This window comes from Cydia fagiglandana, chromosome Z (genome assembly GCF_963556715.1).
Source record: "Cydia fagiglandana chromosome Z, ilCydFagi1.1, whole genome shotgun sequence".
NCBI classification, from domain to species: Eukaryota; Metazoa; Arthropoda; class Insecta; order Lepidoptera; family Tortricidae; genus Cydia; species Cydia fagiglandana.
The window spans coordinates 10,763,455-10,785,532 of NC_085959.1; the positions used below are offsets into that span (position 1 = coordinate 10,763,455).

The window sequence follows — 22,078 nt, forward strand, 5'->3', positions numbered from 1 at the left end:
CACTCGTGCGTCTGTCTGTCCGTCTGTCCGTCTGTCACAGCCAATTTTTAGGGTTCCGTACCTCAAAAGGAAAAAACGGAACCCTTATAGGATCACTCGTGCGTCTGTCTGTCCGTCTGTCCGTCTGTCACAGCCAATTTGCTCCGAAACTACCAGACCAATTAAGTTGAAATTTGGTACACATATGTAAGTCTGTGACCCAAAGACGGATATGTAACGTCAACAAATGAATTTTAAACATAGGGGCTACTTTTGGGGGGTAAACGATAAAATTAAAAAACAAAGTTTTGAAAACTATATCGTGTTACATATCAAACAAAAGAGCTCATTTTGGGAATCTCAAATATATTTTTGTTATAAATTTAGGATAAAAATTTTAGAAGTTATTCAAGAAAATAGACAAAAAATGACCATTCCCCCCCCTCTATCTCCGAAACTACTGGGTCTAAAATTCTGAAAAAAATACACAAAATAGTCCTTTACCTAAAGATGACAGGAAAACCTATGAGAAATCTAGAGTCAAGCGTGAGTCGGATTTAAGAACATAAATGCGGTTAACGTTTTTTTAGGGACACAGCCGCAATGGTTTAAGTGAAACGTGATGTAGACAGCTATTGCGAAGGCCATAGGCCGATATCCGCATAAGGCCGAAGGCCCGAAGCGTCCCAAAGTGGCGTTCCTTTAGCTTCAAGCGTGAGTCGGACTGAAGACAAAAAATGCGACTAGGCTGTAACTGGCACATAAGCAGCAGAAGTTGCTAAGCGGGCGAGGTGTTCGAAATTACCTTGACATGCTCTTATTGTCTTAACTATAAAGTCGCGTCCAGATCATTTTAAACCACTCACTAGCTTAGCAACTTCTGTTGCTGACTGTACTGATTGATTAGGTTACTATTGTTACGTGTTTTAAAAAGCACTAGGTATACAGGGTGGCTAAAAAATAAACTAAGTGTATTCCCGTTGCCAACGTGCAACCCTGAAATCGCGAGGAAAAATTGACCGTAGTTATGCAGAAAACGACCAACTCAATTTTTTTATCAATACAGATAGCGACCAAAGCCACTGAGTTAGGGTGTAAGTCACTTTGACAAAAATAAAAAGTTGGTCGCTTTCTACAGAACTATGGTCAATTTGGCTGTTTCATACATTTAGGCTGGTCCGTTTTCTATGGGAGGATACTTCTTTTTTCGCGATTTTGGGGTTGGTCCCATACTAAAAGTCGCTCAGTATAATCCCAAAACCTCCCTGGCTACGGAAATACACTTTTATTTTTGGCCATCCTGTAGGTATTATCTCTCTTCGGCCTTCGCTTTTAAAACACTTTCGGAAGTTGTAGGAAGCGCGACCCGTCGGACGCTCGAGTTTTCACTGTTTTCAGCTCTACGCATTTGGACACTTGTACTATTGTTCTGCATTTAATCTTCAGAGATGTAAAGATATAAGCCACCACGCCAGAAAACTTCATGTTACATCTGGTTTTTGATTGACCCATTCGGGTTTTTCAAGACGTTTCACGTACAAAAAATGTTGAAAATTATGTGATGTACGGAACCCTTGAAAGGCGAGTCCGACTCGCACTTGACCAGTTTTTTTTTTATTTGGAAATCATTCACACACTGGCACGATATTCTAGTTTAACTTGAGGGAACATGTTTGGAATTAAAGTAATAAACTTAGAAGAGGCCAGAATGTGACATATCTCATTACATTAGTAACATTAAGTACATGGCGTTTGTCGTGGAAAGACGACAGACCAGACATGTGGTTGTGGGCTAATACTCATCACCAGCCAGCATTACACAAGCTTTCATACGGTAGCTATCGTCCCCTAAACGGGACCCTATTACCAAGACTCCGCTGTCCGTCCGTCCGTCCGTCCGTCTGTCACCTGGCTGTATCTCACGAACCGTGATAGCTAGACAGTTGAAATTTTCACAGATGTATTTCTGTTGCCGCTATAACAACAAATACTAAAAAGTACGAAACCCTCGGTGGGTGAGTCTGACTCGCACTTGTCCGGTTTCTTTTCAGTTTTTAATTTACCATTCTGTCGGCATGCTAAATTGGAACTTTCGATCACGGAGCAAAGCCGCTGGAAGGACAGACAGACGGACATCGCGAAACCATAAGGCTCCGTAGTTGAATTAAAAGGCTAAAAAGTTGGTTTTGTATAAAATGCAAATAAAAATTTCATGCTTCATTGACGTCACTAAAATGGCAGCGATTAATTTTTCGTAAACTACTCACGCCAATTGGTTCTAACTGGTCTAACACTATTTTTTGAACGCCTTGCGGTGTTACCCGGCAAATGTTTTTAAATAATAATTGCGATTAATATAAAATGTCAAATGTTTGTTAGGTAGGGATTGCCTAATATTATAGCTAGAAAAATATTCAGACGGTTTATGTGAAATGTAAGTTTTATTGGGTCTTTTGGGTTAATTTCTGTTCTTACCGCCAAGTTTTTCTCTTATTTTCTGTTGTTACCCACTGGTAAAGGTTGTTACGGTTTCACAAAAAGCAAGCTTAGTTAGCTTAAGTCCTTGCCAACAACACAATGACAATTTTAAGGTATATAATAGAAACACGCAAAGACCAAACAATTTCTATGTTTATTTTCATCACAAACTCTTTCACATCGTTAATAATATAACATAAGTAATATTTAATCAAACAAATAATAATGTTTATCTCAAAAATAGAGCAATTTTATTTATATTATAGACTACCACTAATTTAAATTTACATTAAAATATTAATATGCTTATATTTATACATTTTACTGTAATTATCACGTGGTTTTGTTACCCTAGCAATCGGTACACACCTCGTCTTACTATATAATTTTATTATAAATTAAATTATATAAAGCTGTGTAAGGCCAAGAAGAGATTTTGTATAAATCTTACAAACTCCGATAAATTGTAAGTGGTCACAATACATTTCAGCATCTATCACATGCCCAAATAAGTAATACTCATTGCATTGTTTAGTTAGTTGATGATTCATAATATTTATTAACAATTAAATTTTCATTTTCATTTCAAATTGTGACCATCCTTGTTTTGATATATTTTCTTTATTGGCCTCTCCGGCACTTGGGAAGTATATTAAAGTTCAGCAACATATTGAAACCTACGGTTCCACTCCACAGGCTCTTTGCTTCGGTCAAAAAACATACAGGTTCTACGGCGCTGTGAGTTGCTCACAAAACATACTAACAAACTTAAATATCTACCTACCTAAGTATTTATAAGCTTGTAAGGGTTACACAATTAATTTATTTGATCTAAGTAGGTACCTACAATAGGACCTGGGCCGCTCTTACACCCGCCCGAGTCGTTTACGATTGACATATTTCTGTACACGAAAACCTGTCTCACGATATTATCAAAAATAATTAAAAATAATATCAACAATCTTACCTACATAACTTAACATTATATGAATGGAGCTATGGATTGTATATTATTGGAATCAATGCTTTCGCTTCTAAGTCTTTAGCTGGAAATACATATATTACAGTTATTGTTAATACAATAATGTAATATAAAATCACTCTTTAAACGAATTGAGCAGTCTATATCATATTGCTTCATTCGTATTTAGAAATAACAACAATATTTAGAATTATCAATTATTTAAATAAAATAATATAATATAAAGTCGAATCGATTCATATTTATAATAATACGAGTGAAGCCACTTCATCTTTCTGAGCATGATCCAAGTAAAATACAAATAATACCAACTCAACAATAGACGAGAGCGAGGGCCTCCACTTCCCGCAGGTGGAAGTGTTACCCGCACCCACTTGTTATTGTTTAATTACTCACAAAACACGCAAAAGAGTCGAATAAACACCACAGTCATTGGAACAGAAGAATAAAGCGCGCAATTACGCACGAACTGTCAACACAGTTGGTTATGCTCGCTCGCAATCAGCAATTCATTGTGCCGAACCACTGAACAGCTGCTTTCAATTATAATCTGCACCGCATAGTCGATAACAGAACTTTTATATTTTTCTAATAAATAAATGGTTCGAGTCGTTCTATAATAACTTCTGAGTAATTTTAATAACATCCTACAAGACCAGTTATCCGGAAAGGCTCACTGGTCTAATAGAAGTCGTGAAAAAAATTGCCACAATCAGTAGAGATGACCCCTGTGGTAGTTTTAAATGCTTGCGCTGGCACTTGATATTTTTCCGATTCGGTCGAACCCGAAATGGAGAAAATTTGTACTTTTTAATACTCATCAACATTCATCTATTGGAAATATAAATAATTCTAAATAAATTCGAGTTTTAATACAGCTCGTCCTTAATTGACGGACCAAATAATCGGACTGGGTAAATAAAGTTTTGTTTAAAGTATTAAAAATCACTTTCCATTTCGACACTTACTTGCTTAAAGAAATGAAATGACAAATATTTACGGGCAAGCGTCTTGCTGGGCATGGCACTCGCAGTTTTATCATTAGGGCTACTTTCCGGGAGTTCTATAAAACTAATTTTAGTACCTAATGAATTTCACTGTTTTATAGAACAATTAGAAAGTAGGTGTCGAAAAATAGCTGTCACGCAATTATATAAAATGTGGACGCGCGATGAGTATCCTTGTCTCAGATAGTCAATTGTACCTTCCTATGGTTAAACCTAATACTTGTAAAGATTTGTGTGTCCTTTTGGTCCGTGTCGATTAGCACCACGAAACTATCCATTTTTACCCCAGGAAATTTGTCCATTGAAAAAACATGTATAAATATAAATAACTGCATAAGTGTTGGACGGTTTCACGCTCACGTTCTACCGGGGATAATTTTAGAACCAAGTCGTCCGTTGCTTTTCGTACTTGATGTGTGGACACACAAGTTCCCCAGGGCAAAGATGGATGTGTTGGGGCGCTCACAGGTGCGTGATGACGATCTCGTCGTCGATCTCGTCCTTCTCGTCGTCCTCCTCGGGAGGCTGCTTGGCGGCCTCGGCGGCCACGGCCGGGTCCTCGGCGATCGCCTTCAGGCGGCGGGCCTGCGAACGAACATGCTGTTAATGCTACTGAAACATTGCACTGTCCTTTATAATACAGCTAATAATAAAATATCAACGCTGATCACGCCACGAAGGGCTATGTTCCATTTAAATGCTTGACTGTAACACAAACGAATTTACATTTTAGAGTCGAACCAGAAAAAGTCTGCATCGGATTTGATAGCCCACGCAGTGCGTCATTTATACGTCATAATTTCATAGAAGTTTAAAATAACACTTTCACTGGGTGGTCTATCAAATCCGCTGCAGACTATTCTTGGTCTGACTCTAAGTAACCTATTGTCATCGGCCTAAAGAACATTGTTGTGAGTATTTGACAGTATAAATATTATTATACTACTTAATACCTAAAGAAATTAATATTTTAAAAAGGTGCACAGGACTAGGATAACTAACACATAGTAGCTGAAAGATAGATGTAAATGTAATTAATAGTTATTCTTGGTAATAATACCAATAATTTAATAAAGCATTATCGCTGAGCGCGAAGACTTTCGTACAGTGACCTTATACATATTTATCTACTGCTCGTCCACGATTAGGTACACTCGTATTTCAAATGCGCGTGAGTGGCAAAACGCATTACAAATATGAGTTTTCTCCAAAATTAAAATAGATAATAGAGTCGGGCGTAGACCGACGGACGTGGCGCGTTGCACGCGGTCCTAAGCCGGGCGCCGAAGGCGCCCTCATACTATAAGAGTCGGGCGTAGCCCGACGGACGTGGCGCGTTGCGCGCGGTCCATAGCCCTCCATAACTCTAAAATAGATAATAGATACAGGTCCTAAAAGATCAAAGGCTTGTTTAGATAATTTACCTTTCTCTTGTGCAGGATCTCGACAACGATGTACCCGCAGAAGCCGATAAGAAGCACCACCATCATGACGTAGAGCTTCATGCGCGCGCAGAGGTGCGTGGAGTAGGCGTACGCGACCACGAACCCGGCGCTCTCCCACAGCCGGAAGTTGGAGAAGGCGGCCTCCTTGTTGCGCCGGAACAGCACGCCGTACAGTCCTGGAAAGGCGGAGACACTAGGTAAGACCACAGAAGAAATAATAGTACTACCGTACAGAAAGGACACCTCCTACAAACCCGAAGTTTGACAGCACTTCAGGGTCGAAGCATGCTATTTCTTTCTAATATATGGCACTATCCATTTCGGTTATTTATTAGGGTTGTCAAAATTCAAGTGATTATCTTATCTGTGGTCGTGCACACAAAAGGAAGTCAAGTGGTGCCAACCCTAATAATTGCTCGGAGCAATGCTGAGCCGAACGGAGCCGAGTTTGACCGAAGTCAGGAGTGTCTCCCCACTGCTAAGACTCGTCATCATCAACATTTCATAGGCTTCTCTTCGAGTCCAACAGTTGCGCAGGCAACATGTACTGGTAGCTGAGAGTATAGAATAAGAGTAGGTTGGTGTCAACCACAGAAGAACGCCTCTTTGTGCAAGTTTGTATCTCAAAATACAAGGAACCTCTTCATTTACCTCCTTTCATTAGACGAAGTCTCGGTTGTTTTAATACTACTACTAGCTAAGAGTTTTCCGTGATTACCGAGACGCATGTCCTAATAACTTAGAAATATAAAAAATTATAAACAGTCTTGATATAGTTTTACCTAGATAAGTAGTAACCAAAATGTGAAACGTACTTATAACGGATAACCCAAGGGAAACAAATCCGAAGAACTTCCATTTAATACCCGTATTTTTTCTTGACTTTAAATACATATCTTACGTTATTTATTTTGTTTTTATTATATTATACCTAGTTTTAAAAATTTAAAGACATTTGTATACTGTTAAGATGACAAGAGTCCTTTAGTCGCACCAATAAAAGTCTGCAGCGGATTTGATAGCCCACGCAGTGATGTAAGTGTTATTTATACGTCATAATTTCATAGAAGTTTGACGTTTAAAATGACATTTGCACTGCGTGGGCTATCAAAATCGCTGCAGACTTTTTACGGTCTAACTCTATCATATGAAACAGAAAAATGGCTGTTGCGAGTAAAGCTGACCACTGACTAACAGTCCGCCGGACGATATCGGCCGGTCAGTTGTTCGGAACTGTCAAATTTTTGTTCTAACTGACAGGCCTACACCGTCCGGCGGCCTGTTAGTCAGTGGTCGGCTTAACTGTGGCGCAACCCTGCCGTCTCAACGCACGTCATCAATGAGAAACACATTCAATACTCAGCCCAATGAATCCTTTGACGCACTGTACTCAATTATTGTTACTTGTTTCTAGTGAAATTATATACTTCGTGTATTATAATTAAAGTAGGTACCGTTGTGCTGACTTAATGTACCTAAATTGGAGTGTTTAAGCAATTATGGATCTTGGTAGGTATTAAATCGACAGATAGAGGTGTGTGAGATTTAAAATTGGTAACCACCTTCTGTGGGACTGCGACTCCAAATTTCTGTAAAAGTAACTGTAACCCGCATTATTTAACCTAATACAAGTTAAAAGGCAATAAGTTTGTTTTCCTTTTCTCCTAGCCCTCCCTAGTATTAAAATTCCATTTTGCTCACTACTTGCTATCTGGTTATTAAATCTGTTTCTGTGCTTTCTGCCAGGCGCCCGAATGTTTTTTTTTTAATGGTTTAAACCTTTTTTAAGGTAATTACCTTCTTACAGTCAGTAAAGTCAGGTTAATTTGTAAGGAAAAAGTGACTTGGCTCAGTGTGTGGCCACACTGTAATGCACCGGCGATCTAGCCAACATCCTTGAGAATCCTTAGAAGTAAAGATCCTTCAAGCCTTCCTTCTTCCTTTTCCTCGCGTTATCCCGGCATTTTGCCACGGCTCATGAGAACCTGGGGTCCGCTTGACAACTAATCCCATGATTTGACGTAGGCACTAGATTTTACGAAAGCGACTGCCATCTGACTTTCCAACCCAGAGGGTAAACTAGGCCTTATTGGGATTAGTCCGGTTTCCTCACGATGTTTTCCTTCACTTAAAGGGACTGGTAAATATCAAATGATATTTCGTACATAAGTTCCGAAAAACTCATTGGTACGAGCCAGGGTTTGAACCCGCGACCTCCAGATTGCAAGTCGCACGCTCTCACCGCTAGGCCATCATCAGATCCTTCAAGCATGCCCATGAAATTATTTAATTATTTTAAACTAGCGGTTACCTACACAATGAAATGTACAGCGTCGTTGTTGCACTCCTTTAATGCTCTCTATGAGTGCAGTAAGAATGCGAATCAATTGATCGAATTGATATCTTTATAGACCCTACTCATTATTGATCCATACGAGATCCTAGTTTAATTGAATAGCAGGATTCTTAGGGTATTTTTATTCTACTTATTTACTATTGAATAGGTTGGAAAATCATTTATTCACGAACAAAATTGAATATGGAGGCCAATTTTTGAATTTCGACCACTCGATTTCGTGTATTTCGTTAAATAATATCTCCACTACTAGGCGTTTAAATTCTACTAATAGAATTGAAATCGAGTGGTCAATACCACTAGATTCCAAATTTCGATCGCTAGTATTTCAAAAATTAGCATTTCGCCGTTTTCCATCGATTTTCGAGTGACGAAATCGAGCGCACGAAATTAAAAAATCGGCCCCCAGATGTGGTGCATAATTATTTTCCATCGTATTTTCACGAACGTGGAAAACCTCTTAACTTAACTTTGGATAGGAGATAAGAGGTTTGCGACTTTAGTCGAAGAATCGTAAAGCAAGTGACAGCCCTATTGTACTATTACTTGCAGATTGGTATCTGCGGACTGATGGCGTAGATATTGATGTACCTACGTGTACCTAGACGTGCAACAGGAAGATGCCTCAAGGATGTGCTGACCACATTACAAAATAACACTTAATTGTCTCATGACACTACTTTGTCAGGTCTATTTCTATACAGGAAACTGTTATTTAATATCATATATGCCGGTAGTCATTTGTTATTCATATACCTACGCCGTTTTGATTTTACATATTTATGTAAAAATACAAATTACTTAAACAGTTTACTTCCAACCTACAAGTCGTGCAAAAAGTAGTTACCTAGATTTGAAGAAAAACTATCTATCTTCACAAGCTATTTTTATAGAAATACATAAGTACCCTATATCACTGCTACAATTCTGACGAATGTAATGACACCTTATAGATTGTTATCTGTCAAACGGTATAGGGCCTATACTATAGGCCGTGGTGCCACAACATCGATGGCTACCTACGCTCGAAAAATACAAACCTCATATCAAAGACATATACTGTAACTTCGTATAAGATGAATAAAGTCTAAGAAAAAAACGTGCTTCGGAAATCGTCACTAAATCAAGGAAATAGATACAGCGACAGCAGCATACAGTAATGCAGCTGCAGTTGACATTGGAATGTCACCTTTAGTTTTCATGCCAAGCGCTACCTCAAATATGGCGCTTTCAATGGGTTAGGGCTCATTTAGACGATGCGAGAACTCGCATGCGAGATTCATTACGTTGCGGTTTTTGATCGGTCGGTTGAATTGGACGTAACCTACAGTCCGCAATCCGCAATGTAACTAAAAACGCATGCGAGTTCGCGCGCCGTCTAAATCAGAGGGCCTACCGCGAACCACGTTCGTCGTGTTGTCTCTCTGTCACACTTGTAAATTCGTACGTATGTAATTGTGACAGGGCAAGACGTCGAACAGCCCTTATGAATGCAAACTGAGCTTGGTCGGAGTCCAGCAGTTAGGCTTGTATTAACAGGAGCGCCATCATAAGTGTTTGGTTGGCTATATTAGACAGTTACACGTGGAATGGTACATTTAGAGAATTTTATACATAGCTTGTACCTACGTTTTTCCACGCTAGATAAAGCATCAAGTTGCCCTGCCAACCGTAAAGACGCAATCAATTTACGAGCCTTCTGGGCGAGCTCGCTCCATCGTAGGCCACGTCTACGCCTCGGCTAGTCTGTGGCCATGAGTAAGCCCATTCATAATAAAAAAAAATAAAAAAAAATCAATGTTTTCTATTCTATACTGCAATGAATGGTAAAAATGCGTGGCGAAATAATTGATATGTATCTTAAAATCCACTTATTATTGCGCGGCCTTCCGTTACTCGGTTGCACCTAGGTTCATTATATTTTAGTTACACTTACGATAGCCTTAGAAATAGGTACGAGAAATATTACTAAATGTTTTAGGTCCCTTTCAAACGTTTTAATAAACATTATTTAAGAAATAACGTGTAAACGATTTTGATTAGTTAATCGTTAAAACCAATCGAACATTAGATAGATCAACAATTGGTAACTTTAGAAACAAACACAGTTCATTTAAAATGCATCTGTACCTACTGCAATTACATACATTGTATAAAATTTGACCTAATACCACTATAGGTAATCATTTTCACATAAACATGAAAATGCTTAGAATTCTTTAGCACTGACACGGGCAAGCCATACGTGTACGCGTTAGCACTTAAACACATTAAAACGTGGCATCATTACATATTTATGTTTTTAAACACTGTGTTTTTCACCACTTATCAAATGAGCGCTCTAGTGGCGTAAATCACGGGTGTCACGTCTGAACGCACGTGATGTCGCACGTGTGAATGCGCCCTAAGCACAGTTATTTACAATATTTTATTGTATTCTATGCCATTATAAAGGCGCTTGTAAATATGTATATTTGTAAAGCAGTTCTTGACAACGGCTCTAACGATTTAGATTGAATTTGTAATGCATGGAATTATGAAGACAAGAAATCGATCTAATTAGCTTTTTCTCAGAAAAATCGTTTTCCGAGTCATCTTAGCCATCCAGTATTCTCAGGATCAGAGTAGATGCGCTGTTGTCGTCACAAACGTTTCCGCAATATTTTTACTGCCGAACTTAATGTTATTTTTCAGTGTGACGTATCTGCTTTAAGAATTGGTCTGTGGCCCTAAGTCCGAGTTTTGTTAAAGAACAGGTTCTAGGATGGAAATAGATGAAGCGAAAAGCGCGGGTGATACCTATGCCTAGGCACGCGTGAGAGCCTGCGGGGACTCGCACTCAACGTCATACAGTCAAACCTCGATAACACGATTCTCATCTCATGCATAACGCTAAAGCCATTTCTATCAGTAGAAAAAAGCGGCAAATTATAGGCGCGAAGGGTTATCGTCCCATAGAAAATTTAAATTGTCTGACTAAGTTCTGTCAAAGACTTTAAGTATGTGTATTTAAGTATTTATATAATCGCCTAGTTGTACTAGGTAAGGTCAATGTCGCTAATTCCATCATAGGGACTATTCTGTCCACTAGAGTTTTTCTCGAAGAACGAACAACATTGATAATTTCGTCAACAAAGCAGGAACTGCTTTTAGTTTCAGCAATCAAAAGAAAATAATTCCCACAAAGACGGGGTTTGATGTTTTTAGTACATTAGGCATATCGGGGTCTAATGTTACGAGGGATATAAATCTAGTGGCTAGGAAAGAAGGGCGATTTAATTTTAGAACTTTCAGCTTAGAGGGTTCGACTTATGGAGGTTTCACTGTATTTAAAACGGGTTTAGAAACAGCGAGCGGCGCCCTCCAATATTTATAATACCCACATTTCAAGTTTGAATCGTGTACATGAATTTAATGGATTCAATGAAATGCAATACTTACTGTAGCTTTATATCGCAAACATATTTTTATGAGTCTCAAATAATATCGCAAAGTATCATCTTGAGTCGAACGTAAATGATATTCGAACTACATAGTACTGTTATTATTTGGCCATTTATGTAGCAATATTACAGAACAAGTTTCAGTTTAAGTTATAAAAATCAAGAACTCTTGCATGTGATATCACACAAAGTTACTACTTAGAACTTTACTCGAAAGCAAGGTTACTTATGAAGTGTACGCCGTAATAATTATTTAATTGTTAGAGAAAATTTTATATTAATTAGATTATACTAAACTAAATGTAATGAGCTCAGAAGGCAAGTCCACAATAAGTTAAAGGACACTATATGTAAAATACCGCAGTTTCTAAATCTTATATATCTCGGCACGCGACTCACAAACGCCTCTTGAATTGCAACGCGCTGAATTGGCTAGGTCGTCGAACTCACCGTTAACCTGCGTCTGCCAGACGGCGTCGCCCACGCCCCACAGCCCCGAGATCACGAAGAAGGTGCTGGGGGTCTCGGGGTTGGGCCGCCAGATGAGCAGCCACACGATCAGCCCCAGGTGCAGCGCGGCGCCCATCACGAGGATCGGGAACCTGCCGATGTACTTCATGGCCGAGCCGAACACGAGCGAGCAGATGGCGTTCACCACCCCGAAGCAGATCATCACGTACCCGATGGAACGGATGCCGAGTGCGCAGGACACGTACGCCTGTCAACAAATACAAACATCTAATAGGTGACTATTTCTTGAAAACATAACCTTCATCTTCACGGCGTTGCCCCGGGGCATAGATAGAGTTTAGAGCAATTATTTCATGCAACCGATTATGCCAAAAATGCGGAGGTGCGCGGGATGAGGTGAGCGAAGTCCCGTGCCGTGATGCCGTGCCGTTGGTCCGTTCAAAGACATGGACGTCAAAAAAAGACACTTTCGACTCGAACATGGAGTAAAATTACCGTATGCAAACGTATGCGTGGCAGAGGGGGTAGCGCGACTATGCTCAGTCTGGTGGATGTCTTGTCTGTGCCCCCCGGTATTCAACTAAAAATGAACGTTTTTTCTTTTTTAATTTCTTGTGTTTAGGTTTGTAAAGTCGATACTTAATTATAGGAGGCAAGTTTCCATGTACACTATTCTTTAACGATAAGATCGCCCATTGTGTTTTTCTACTTTTAAGATTGTGATTTGTACTGTTTTCTTTTATTGAGGTGTGCAATATAGATTTTTATTATCTTACGTTAACGTTCCATAGTAAACAATGCAAAAAATGTACTTAGATAACACGTATTAGCAATGTAATAACTATCAACGGTTTCCTACAGCGATACTATAGTTGCACCAAACAAAGTCTGCAGCGGATTTGATAGCCCACGCAGTGTAAGTCTTATGTATACGTCATAATTTCATAGAACTTTGACGTTTAAAATGACACTTGTACTGCGTGGGGTATTAAAATCGCTGCAGACTTTTTACTGTCTGACTATATCTTAATCACTTCATGTTTGGCTAAACAAAGATTTTAGAGTAGTTATAGGAAATGTCTTAACTCGCAATCAAAATCAACGATAAATATTGGGAGCACGCATTCCTTAACAAATCGTTTCTGTTTCAACTGACACGGTAACATGTAGCATCTTTGTCTGTTGAAATTTCAGCTTTAACATGTTGTCGTAAGGTTTTTTTTTGTAAGAAGAGACATCGTGAGTTACAAAAATGCGTTAGTCACTTGTGGTGTTGTTATCAGTAGGTAAGCGAAAGTAACGCGCGGCCAGTAATTAGATTCAAATAGGTATTGCATATTATTTGAGTAAAATTATCGCTGAGGCGCGTAACTTTCAGTGTACCTAGTACCTATTGCAGACAGTTTCATCGTCTTAGGCTTTGTGCAAATTGAACAGAACATATGCACCGTTTCTCTCATGTCAATGTCCGCTGATATCGCAAAAGAATAAAGTATTAACTCCTTATGAGACCAATATGCAGTTAATGCTTTTAGCCATATGGGCATTATGCGCGAAACCCGATCACGTACTGGCAATCAATCGAAACATCTCCACTCGCCTGATGGTCATCCAAAACGTGACGACCAGGTCCGGACTGAATACTGACCGCTTCCGCTTGGTAAAAAAGCGGATAATATAAGTTGGTTTTTGCCTGAAAAATTGACGTGTCTTTTTTAAATTTGATTTAGTAGTTTGAGTCGCGCGAACTATAAAAATAAACTGCTATTAGGCAGGTACTAAGTTACTTAGTATGTACCTAAAGATGCGAGTAAATAATTTATGTAAGAATTATTGCAAGATAGGTACCTAACGCCATTTTACGGTAAGTTAACGTTGATCAATAATTATTTAATTATTCAGCGGCACCATCTTAAACTAAACTTACCTTTAAAACTGTATGGCGCTAATTTCGATTGATAACAATCAGCGCCCTTCCATCGATATCACACCGCTCACTCTTACGCTTAGGTCCACTTGCATCATTCACATTCACCAGTACAATTTGACACTGGGTTAACGGTTTAACCGCTTCACCCCGGGTTAGTGGGATGGTGCAAGTAGCCCTTACTCTATTTCTTGTTGGAAGGCCGTACCTGAGTATAGTCTGCCCCGATAAACGCCTGCTCCATGCCGATCCACAGAGTGATGGGTATGAGCAGCTGCTGGTTAGGCTTCTTGAGCTGGTAGGCCGTGGCCGACAGCAGCTGGATGCCGGACAGCTCCTTGGCCGGGTCCGCCTTCCTCTGCTTCTCACCGTATCTGGAGAACGAAGGCACTTTAGGAAAAAACAAGTGAACAATATGCCATTAGAAAGAGATAAGGTGTATTCGGGTAATACCGAATGTCGGACTATTCCGAAATTCAGATGAAAATCACCCTTAATTCCATCATGATAAAAGTCTCTTTTCGGAATTATCCGACAATTTTCGACATTCGGAATTACCCGAGTAAATCACGTCATGCAATCCATTATGTTTTATTCTAAGCATAGCTTGAACAATCAAAGAGTTTTTAATTTTAATTTGAAGACCGGTCTGGCCTAGTGGGTATTGACCCTGCCTATGAAGCCGATGGTCCCGGGTTCGAATCCGGGAAGGGCATTTATTTGTATGATGTTGATGATACAGATACTTGTTCCTGAGTCATGATTGTTTTCTATGTATTTAAGTATTTATATATTAAGTATATTGTAAACTATCACTATTTTTAAGTTTTTGTTTTATATGAATGTAACCATGAAATACGTGTTTTTTGAATAAATTATGTTTATGTTTATACACCGTTGTCTGAGTACCCACAATACAAGCCTTCTTGAGCTTACCTGGGGCTGAGTCAATTTGTCTAAAAAAATGTCCTATAATATTTATTTATTATTATTTAATTCCTAAGAGCGTTATGTTGAGAGAACGTTTGTAAATAATAATATATTTTTTTTACAAATCTTTATCTTGCGTCATTCATAATCATTATCATTCAAAAACATCATGTTTTATGAAGAATAATCATTAATAACTGAAACCAGAAATGAAAACAGATTGATAGTACAGGTTAAGCTTACCAAATCCTATTTGTTTACCAAGTATCATAATTTGCATTTTTGCATACCATATTTGCATTTAGACGTAAGTACATAATTTTTGCTGTACGACTCTGTATTCACAGAAATACATCAAGCCAATGACATGCCGTTGTAAGGAATTCACGAGCCGGCAAAAAGCGTGCCGGCCTCCGCCCGGCGAGTATCAATCAAACTAAGAAATGGCACATACAGAAAAACAGCTTGACGGCTCGCGTTCGACGGAGGTTAAGGCGATTTACTAATTGCGAGTTTATTATTTTCCATTAACACATTTCCTGCCCCCGACGCATATGTGCGTTCACCGCCATACAAGTTTGTTTCTAGCCCACGCCCCCTGGATGCGTTAATTTTGATAAACCTAATGAGTTTAAGTAGATATTTGGTGACACATATGTATGTGCTAGTAAAAAAAATCGAAAATATTCTCGGAACATTTAAGAAAATTTCACAGGAAATGAACGTAACTTCCATATTGGAAATGGGAAATTTTGATCCCCATAAAAAATTGGGAAGTTTACGAAGATTTCCCATATGAAAATTTTACTATTTAAACGATCCCACTTAGCAAGGCATTAAATAAATGAATAAATGGATCTAAATAAGTTATAATTTTCAATTCAAAGTTAATGCTTTAATTTTTATAAAATTGTGCAGTGTCCTTGTGAATTAGGTAAGGTAAACGTACTAGTGCTCGACATGCTAATGTCCAATAGATGACACCTTACTGTCACCTCTATTGACAATGACTTAAGTTTCAAGATGACATGTACTGGGACCGCGTCGAGCACCAGAACGTTTAGGTACTCGTACCTTACATGGACTATGATATGACATGCATATCACATTATATAATCTAAAACTAATTACAGTGGGAAACTACTTTACTTAATACTTTTTGATTTACTATACCTAAATGTACACTAGCGATCCACCCCGGCTTCGCACGGGTTAACAAATTATACATCTAAACCTTCCTCAAGAATCACTCTATTTTTAAGTGAAAACCGCATGAAAATCCGTTCAGTATTTTTTGAGTTTATCGCGAACATACAAACACACAAACAGATAGACGCGGCGGGGGACTTTGTTTTATAAGGTGTATAGTCACTAAGTGATGTGTGACGTGCTTAGCCTTAACACGTGTCATGCAAGTCAGACTCTAAGACGAAATAAATTGAAATGATCACAGAATATGTTCATATTTATATTTACCCATTTTTTGTGCACTTAGCACAATTTTATTTGCGTCGTATATATTGTTTTCGTATTTAAAGTTATTTTTTTTTAATGATAAGTCGTACACACGAGCATTTACATTGCGGGTGCTATGCTATGAGAACTTCTTTTAGGAAGTAATAGGTACTTTAGCATATATGCTTTACGTCGATCTCCCAGGACGGAATTGTATTCAATACAAAACTTATTATTTATGAAACAACTATGGTTGGGACTATATTTACCCAACCCTCCCGAGTAACAATAAAGAAAATTTGCGGTTTGCGAACAAGACGATATTACAATAAAAAAACATACTATGTAATTTTCCACGTGATTCGTGTATAGTAGGTACCTGGAGAGTGGGTCCACCAGCAGCGCCACCATGAGCACGGCGACAACGACGCACGCCAGGTAGATGGCGCTGATCTCGTAGATCTCGCTGTCTGGCGGCCGGTGCAGGTTCTGGTTCTCGTGCTGCCCGCCACCGATCATACAGAAGTTCGCTCCGCAAGTCAGCAGGGTCTTGCTGTTGTTTTCCGTGGTGCCGTTGGAGCTGTGTACGCCCGATGAGAACACTGCAATACGGGAATTGTTGTAAAGTCCGCGACTCTAAGTTTATTTTACTCTTATTGTCTTTAAAAATTCTCAGTATGACTGTGACATGGTCACTTATTACAAGTACCTATTGAGTACAAGAGAAGCAATATGGGAGGCATATTATGAGGCTAGCTGCAGGATAGTGACGTCAATTTTTGTAAAGTTTTTAGTCTAATAAGATGATCATTAGGTATGTTTGGGAAAAGAGGACGCCAGTCAATAATTTGAAAGATGTTCTACCCAACAAACAATTAAGCGACACTTAGCACTTATCTTATCACCGAAAGACATAGAACGGCTGTAGAATAGCTACATATTCTAAGTTTACAGGCTCTGGTGACATCAAGGTCTTTAAGAGGTCCATGTATGGCTTTAAGATCCACAGTAGCCGTTTTGGCCGCTACAATGCATCTTAAGCCGCTAGTGTTATCGCTCAAAGTGAATTCTACCACCTTAATATCTATATGAGCAATAAGAGCTGCAATTTTCACTTAAGGTTCTAAACAGGCGATAAAAAGTCTTTTATAGCTCCGTGTATCATAATCGCTACTTAACTCTCTTGTATCACTTACAGTCGAAAAGAGAAGTTATGAGTCACCTTTATCGATCATGTAGTCGCAGACGAGCGTTATTCAATACCTCAGTACATCTTATACTGTTATTAGAGTCTTACTTAGAACCTAAGCCTTTAGCGCCATGTTAAGATGATCGATGAATCAATAAGCAAAACAAAAACTATTCATTAGAACGTAAATACTTCATAAAAATCGATACTTTTACTCAATATTGACCTAATGTTATTATTGTTATATTTAAAACCGGACTTCACGTATATTGAGAAATTTTTCGAATATTAAATACGGTGGACCACAAATAAAAAAATATTATATTTAGATAAATATGCAAAGGATCAGAGGCCCATTAAAATTTTGTTAGTAATACATATAGTTTTTGACAGTGTAATTAATTTCGCCATCATAAATCCGCAGATAACTCCTGCATCAGTGAACTAAAATAATTATTTGCTTTTAATTATCCGCCATTACATTTCACTTCAAGCTGTCACAGAGCAAGCTTACGAATAATAATACAAAATGGAAACATCTGCAACCAAAGCAGATAGGGCTAAGGAAAAAATGTGCAATTACCTTCTTGAGTGTTACAAATATTGACTTTAAATGCTAATATACCATCTAAAGCTGAAAGTATCATCTATATGGCCCTACACTACTACTCAAATAGTTAGTATTTGCTTATTTGGCACCCTTTTAGATCCTAAGTAATTAATCAACGCTATTACAACACCACTTTAGCGCTCTTCTACTACAACAGTTTGTAGTCACCTATATGCAACCCATCTAGCTCCTAAAGAATTAATTACCACTATTGTAGCTCCACTATACCGCTCTTATGTCACTTTTTTTATCCGCTAACCCTACTGTAGCACTGTTATAAATCTTATGGTGATAAAATTTGTGCCCAATCCGGGGTTAAAACGGGGTTATAGCCGGCTATAACTCCTATTTTTAGAGCACTAACAACACCTAAAGAGTAAATCTTCTCTTCTCTTCTAACCCTTAAATTTAGCGCCTAATGTTAGTTGGGTACGATACCTACTTAAATCCGTAGGTACCTACTTAGTTGACGGTTTATGAATCACATACGTTTTCTTTAGTTTTTCGTTCAAAAGGTCATGTGAAGAAGGGTAGGGTCTTTAATACCTAGTTAGGATTAAATATGGTCTCCCCAAACACATCATGTTAGTGAAAAACAATGAAACTTAACTTACCCAAACTTGAGATCAAATTTCCCCAAAGCTCGGCCGTCTGCCAAGCGAGGAAGAAGAAGCCGAAGAATCGCACGATGATGCCATCGACAGCTTGATCCGTCAGCTTTGCGTAGACGCTACCGGCCTGCGTCAGATACGTGGCCTTCGACGTCCACATGGGCGCCGCTCCCATCCCCACCACTACCCCGGCCGGCACCAGCGTGTAGAAAGCCGGGTAGAACTGCGCCGCTATGTACGGCGCGTAGCACATCATGGACAAACACAGAGTCCATTTGACAGTTAGCCTCTTGATTAGAAAGGTGGGAACAAATATACAGGATACGACGAGCGCCGCGTAAATGGAACTTAGCGATACCGTGCCCAGCCCGTCCTTGGCGTTGATGGACGACTGTAGGTTGGCCGTCCCTTGGAATGCGGTAAATTGCACCATGAAGGCGGCGCTCACCGCCGCCACGTTCTTCAGTATTCTCCATTTCTCGTTTCTTGATAGTTTAACTTTTCCCGATGGGTAGTTTTCATCTTCTATGGGTAGAGGCGGGGGTTTGACGATGTCGTCGTTGTCCTTGTCATGCTGGTAGCCGTCGTTCTTGAAGCCGGTCTTGAGCGTGTACACCGAGTCCTTGTCGGGGCGGTCATCTTCACGTCCCCCTCCGTGTGTGGCCGTCATACCGGGTTATCGCTTGCAGCCCTGCAAACAAAACGACACATCTTTATTTTTGTGTTCCTTTAAACACGTACTCATGTTTGCAATATAAAGAGATGCCACAAGCAAAACAGAGCTGGAATAACTGATCTATAATTTAACTCGAGACTGGCAGATATGGTGTTTACTGTTTATTTCAGCAGGGTATAATGTATAAAAATATTAATATGTTAACTTAATTTCACTATGTCAACTGTCGTTTTCGAGACTCTCTATGAGTCGGCATATACTAATAGTTTCTAGATTACTACAAAAGTATTTCTAGGTCCTAGAGCACTTTATTTAATATTACAAAAAGTTTAAAAATAAAAGTATTATGAGGTTTGTTTTTATTACGTCAATGCCTATGTTTTTGGTTGAGCGGTGGCGAGGTGTGCTCAAATGACCGAGCAGCTGAACACACACTCATAGTGTGTTATGAATTAGGTATAGGTACTGGTTTCATCATGACATAATCAACACGTTCGAAATAAATGATATCTGCATCGGCACCCGAAATTTGTTGTTTATTTTCAAACCTAGTAGCTAAACGTGTTAGTATGTGTATGACAGAATTATTTAGTGAATATTTCTAATTGCAAATTTGAGCAATTGTTTTACAGCTTGCAATTGAAATAAAATAATATTGCGAGAACAAAAATAGGTAGAGTCGACTATAATAGCAGCGCGCACTATACATCGTTAAGGTCAGTGCTGCAAAATCCTTCTGCCGAGAATATAATCCTTTATTTTTTAATCCGCGCTCAGCTGGAAAGATGTCTATTGACAGCTGGAACTAAATACTATTAATTATTTATTAATCAAGTCCCGAACCGCGAACTGTCTCTTGAATAGTTTTTTTACGCCGTAAACGGAATCAGCCCGTGGATGGATTCGGATGCACTGACTTTGTTTTAATTTTAAGCATACAGAATTACTTCTTTTGTTTTCTATTTAAAGCTGGTTATTTTTTCGTCGCAGAAAATAAAATAAAAACGAGGTAACAAGTTAGACAGTTCAATGTCTACACTTAAACATACTTAACACTGGTTAGAGTTTACAAACAGAAACCGATACCCTGGTCAGAACGACTGTAAGCATCATCTGGAACCGATCTTAGTGTGTCACCACACCAATCGATCGATAATCGATCGATAGTAGAATGGAACAGGTACGATCTAGGTAAAAACTGTAGATCGACGTCGACTGTTACACATAATATTTATTAATATAGATACTTATATAGAAATCATATTAAGGTAAATGTACGCTTCACCGAATGCTTAAGCCCTAAACTTACGTTTAATTTTTTTATTAGTTCTGATATTTTCTTACGAATATGTTCAATACTAAAATAGAAACATAGATAAATTTGTCCTCATTTAAACATACCTATAAATTACTGAAATGATTGGAAGTGTATTAAAAACATTTTTAAAGTCATTTCTTCCAATTTCCTTGTTTGTACCGTTTACCGAACTAAGAAACGTGATTTGCACATTATACCGAATAGGGAGCCCGCATTACCGAACTAGGAAATAATTGTATGAAAATATGGTGTTGAGTGGTGCTCAAACTTCAGTAGTTCACTATTAAATCCCTACTATGCTTCGTTTTTTAGCATTATAAAGATGGTAAGCGATCTTGACGTGTCTTTTTTATTGAAAAATACTTTTGAAAAATAAGTCAGTAAGTAAGGTACGCAACAATTATAAAACATGTACGCATGTGTTTAAAAAAATTTGGCGGTTTCATAAATTTTGGCTCGTCCATTTTCTATGGAAGGGTAAATTTTTTTTCACGATTTCGGAGTTGGTCCCATAGTAAAAGTTGCTCAGTATAATCCCAAAACCTCCCTGGGAATGGGAATGTAGTTAATTTTTAGCCACCCTGTATGGGAACCCCGGAATTTCATAACAAAAGATAAAAGTTTAAAAAATCACAATCGCCCACGACGAGAGGAATCTAAAAAAAATTTTTGGACATCTAGGTTCGGACCACCCTGTATAAAATATTATTGCTTCATTATTTTTATTATCCTATTCAGTTTTTTTGTCCACATTCCAAGACTATTATCAGGCGTCCAATAAGTATGTCTAAAGTTTGAAAAGCGCTGGCATTGAAATAATGGTCACAAAAAATAAACATATAAATATCGACCTAGCCGTTATCGTAATAAGGATTATATTCTCATGAACGTCGAATAGAAACATGGCCAACGCAAACATGAGTTCGGTAGCAGAGACCATGGGTACCATTTACCGAACGGCCGTTCGGTGAACGAAACATGGAAAATATGTGGAACCTATTTCGCGAACGGATTTTGAAAATAGTATTTAAATCGTAATCAATGTGGTATAACTACAAATCTATCATTAAATTTAATATTTGAATCCATTACAAAACCGTACATGTGTAAAGTTCTTGCTAATACTGACGTAAAATATCTAAAATTATTGTTTGATAATAGTCTTGCCAAAAACCTTATTTTGATGCCAAAAAGTCGTAAA

At 38.5% G+C, this 22,078-nt stretch overlaps 1 protein-coding gene across 2 annotated transcripts in view; it reads right to left on the reverse strand.

Moving 5' to 3' along the window:
• Positions 1-2,592: 2,592 nt before the first annotated feature.
• The window catches only part of LOC134678311 (UNC93-like protein), a 118,176-nt gene continuing 98,690 nt past the window's right edge, over positions 2,593-22,078 (reverse strand). For both annotated transcript variants that reach the window (XM_063536817.1, XM_063536816.1), the window contains 6 exons: positions 18,887-19,574; positions 16,853-17,075; positions 14,297-14,462; positions 12,141-12,408; positions 5,871-6,067; positions 2,593-5,031 (listed from right to left, as the gene is read on the reverse strand). In XM_063536817.1, coding sequence (XP_063392887.1) covers positions 4,909-5,031; positions 5,871-6,067; positions 12,141-12,408; positions 14,297-14,462; positions 16,853-17,075; positions 18,887-19,553 — 1,644 coding nt within the window. In that variant the 5' untranslated portion in view covers positions 19,554-19,574 and the 3' untranslated portion in view covers positions 2,593-4,908. The remainder of the gene's footprint in view (positions 5,032-5,870; positions 6,068-12,140; positions 12,409-14,296; positions 14,463-16,852; positions 17,076-18,886; positions 19,575-22,078) is intronic.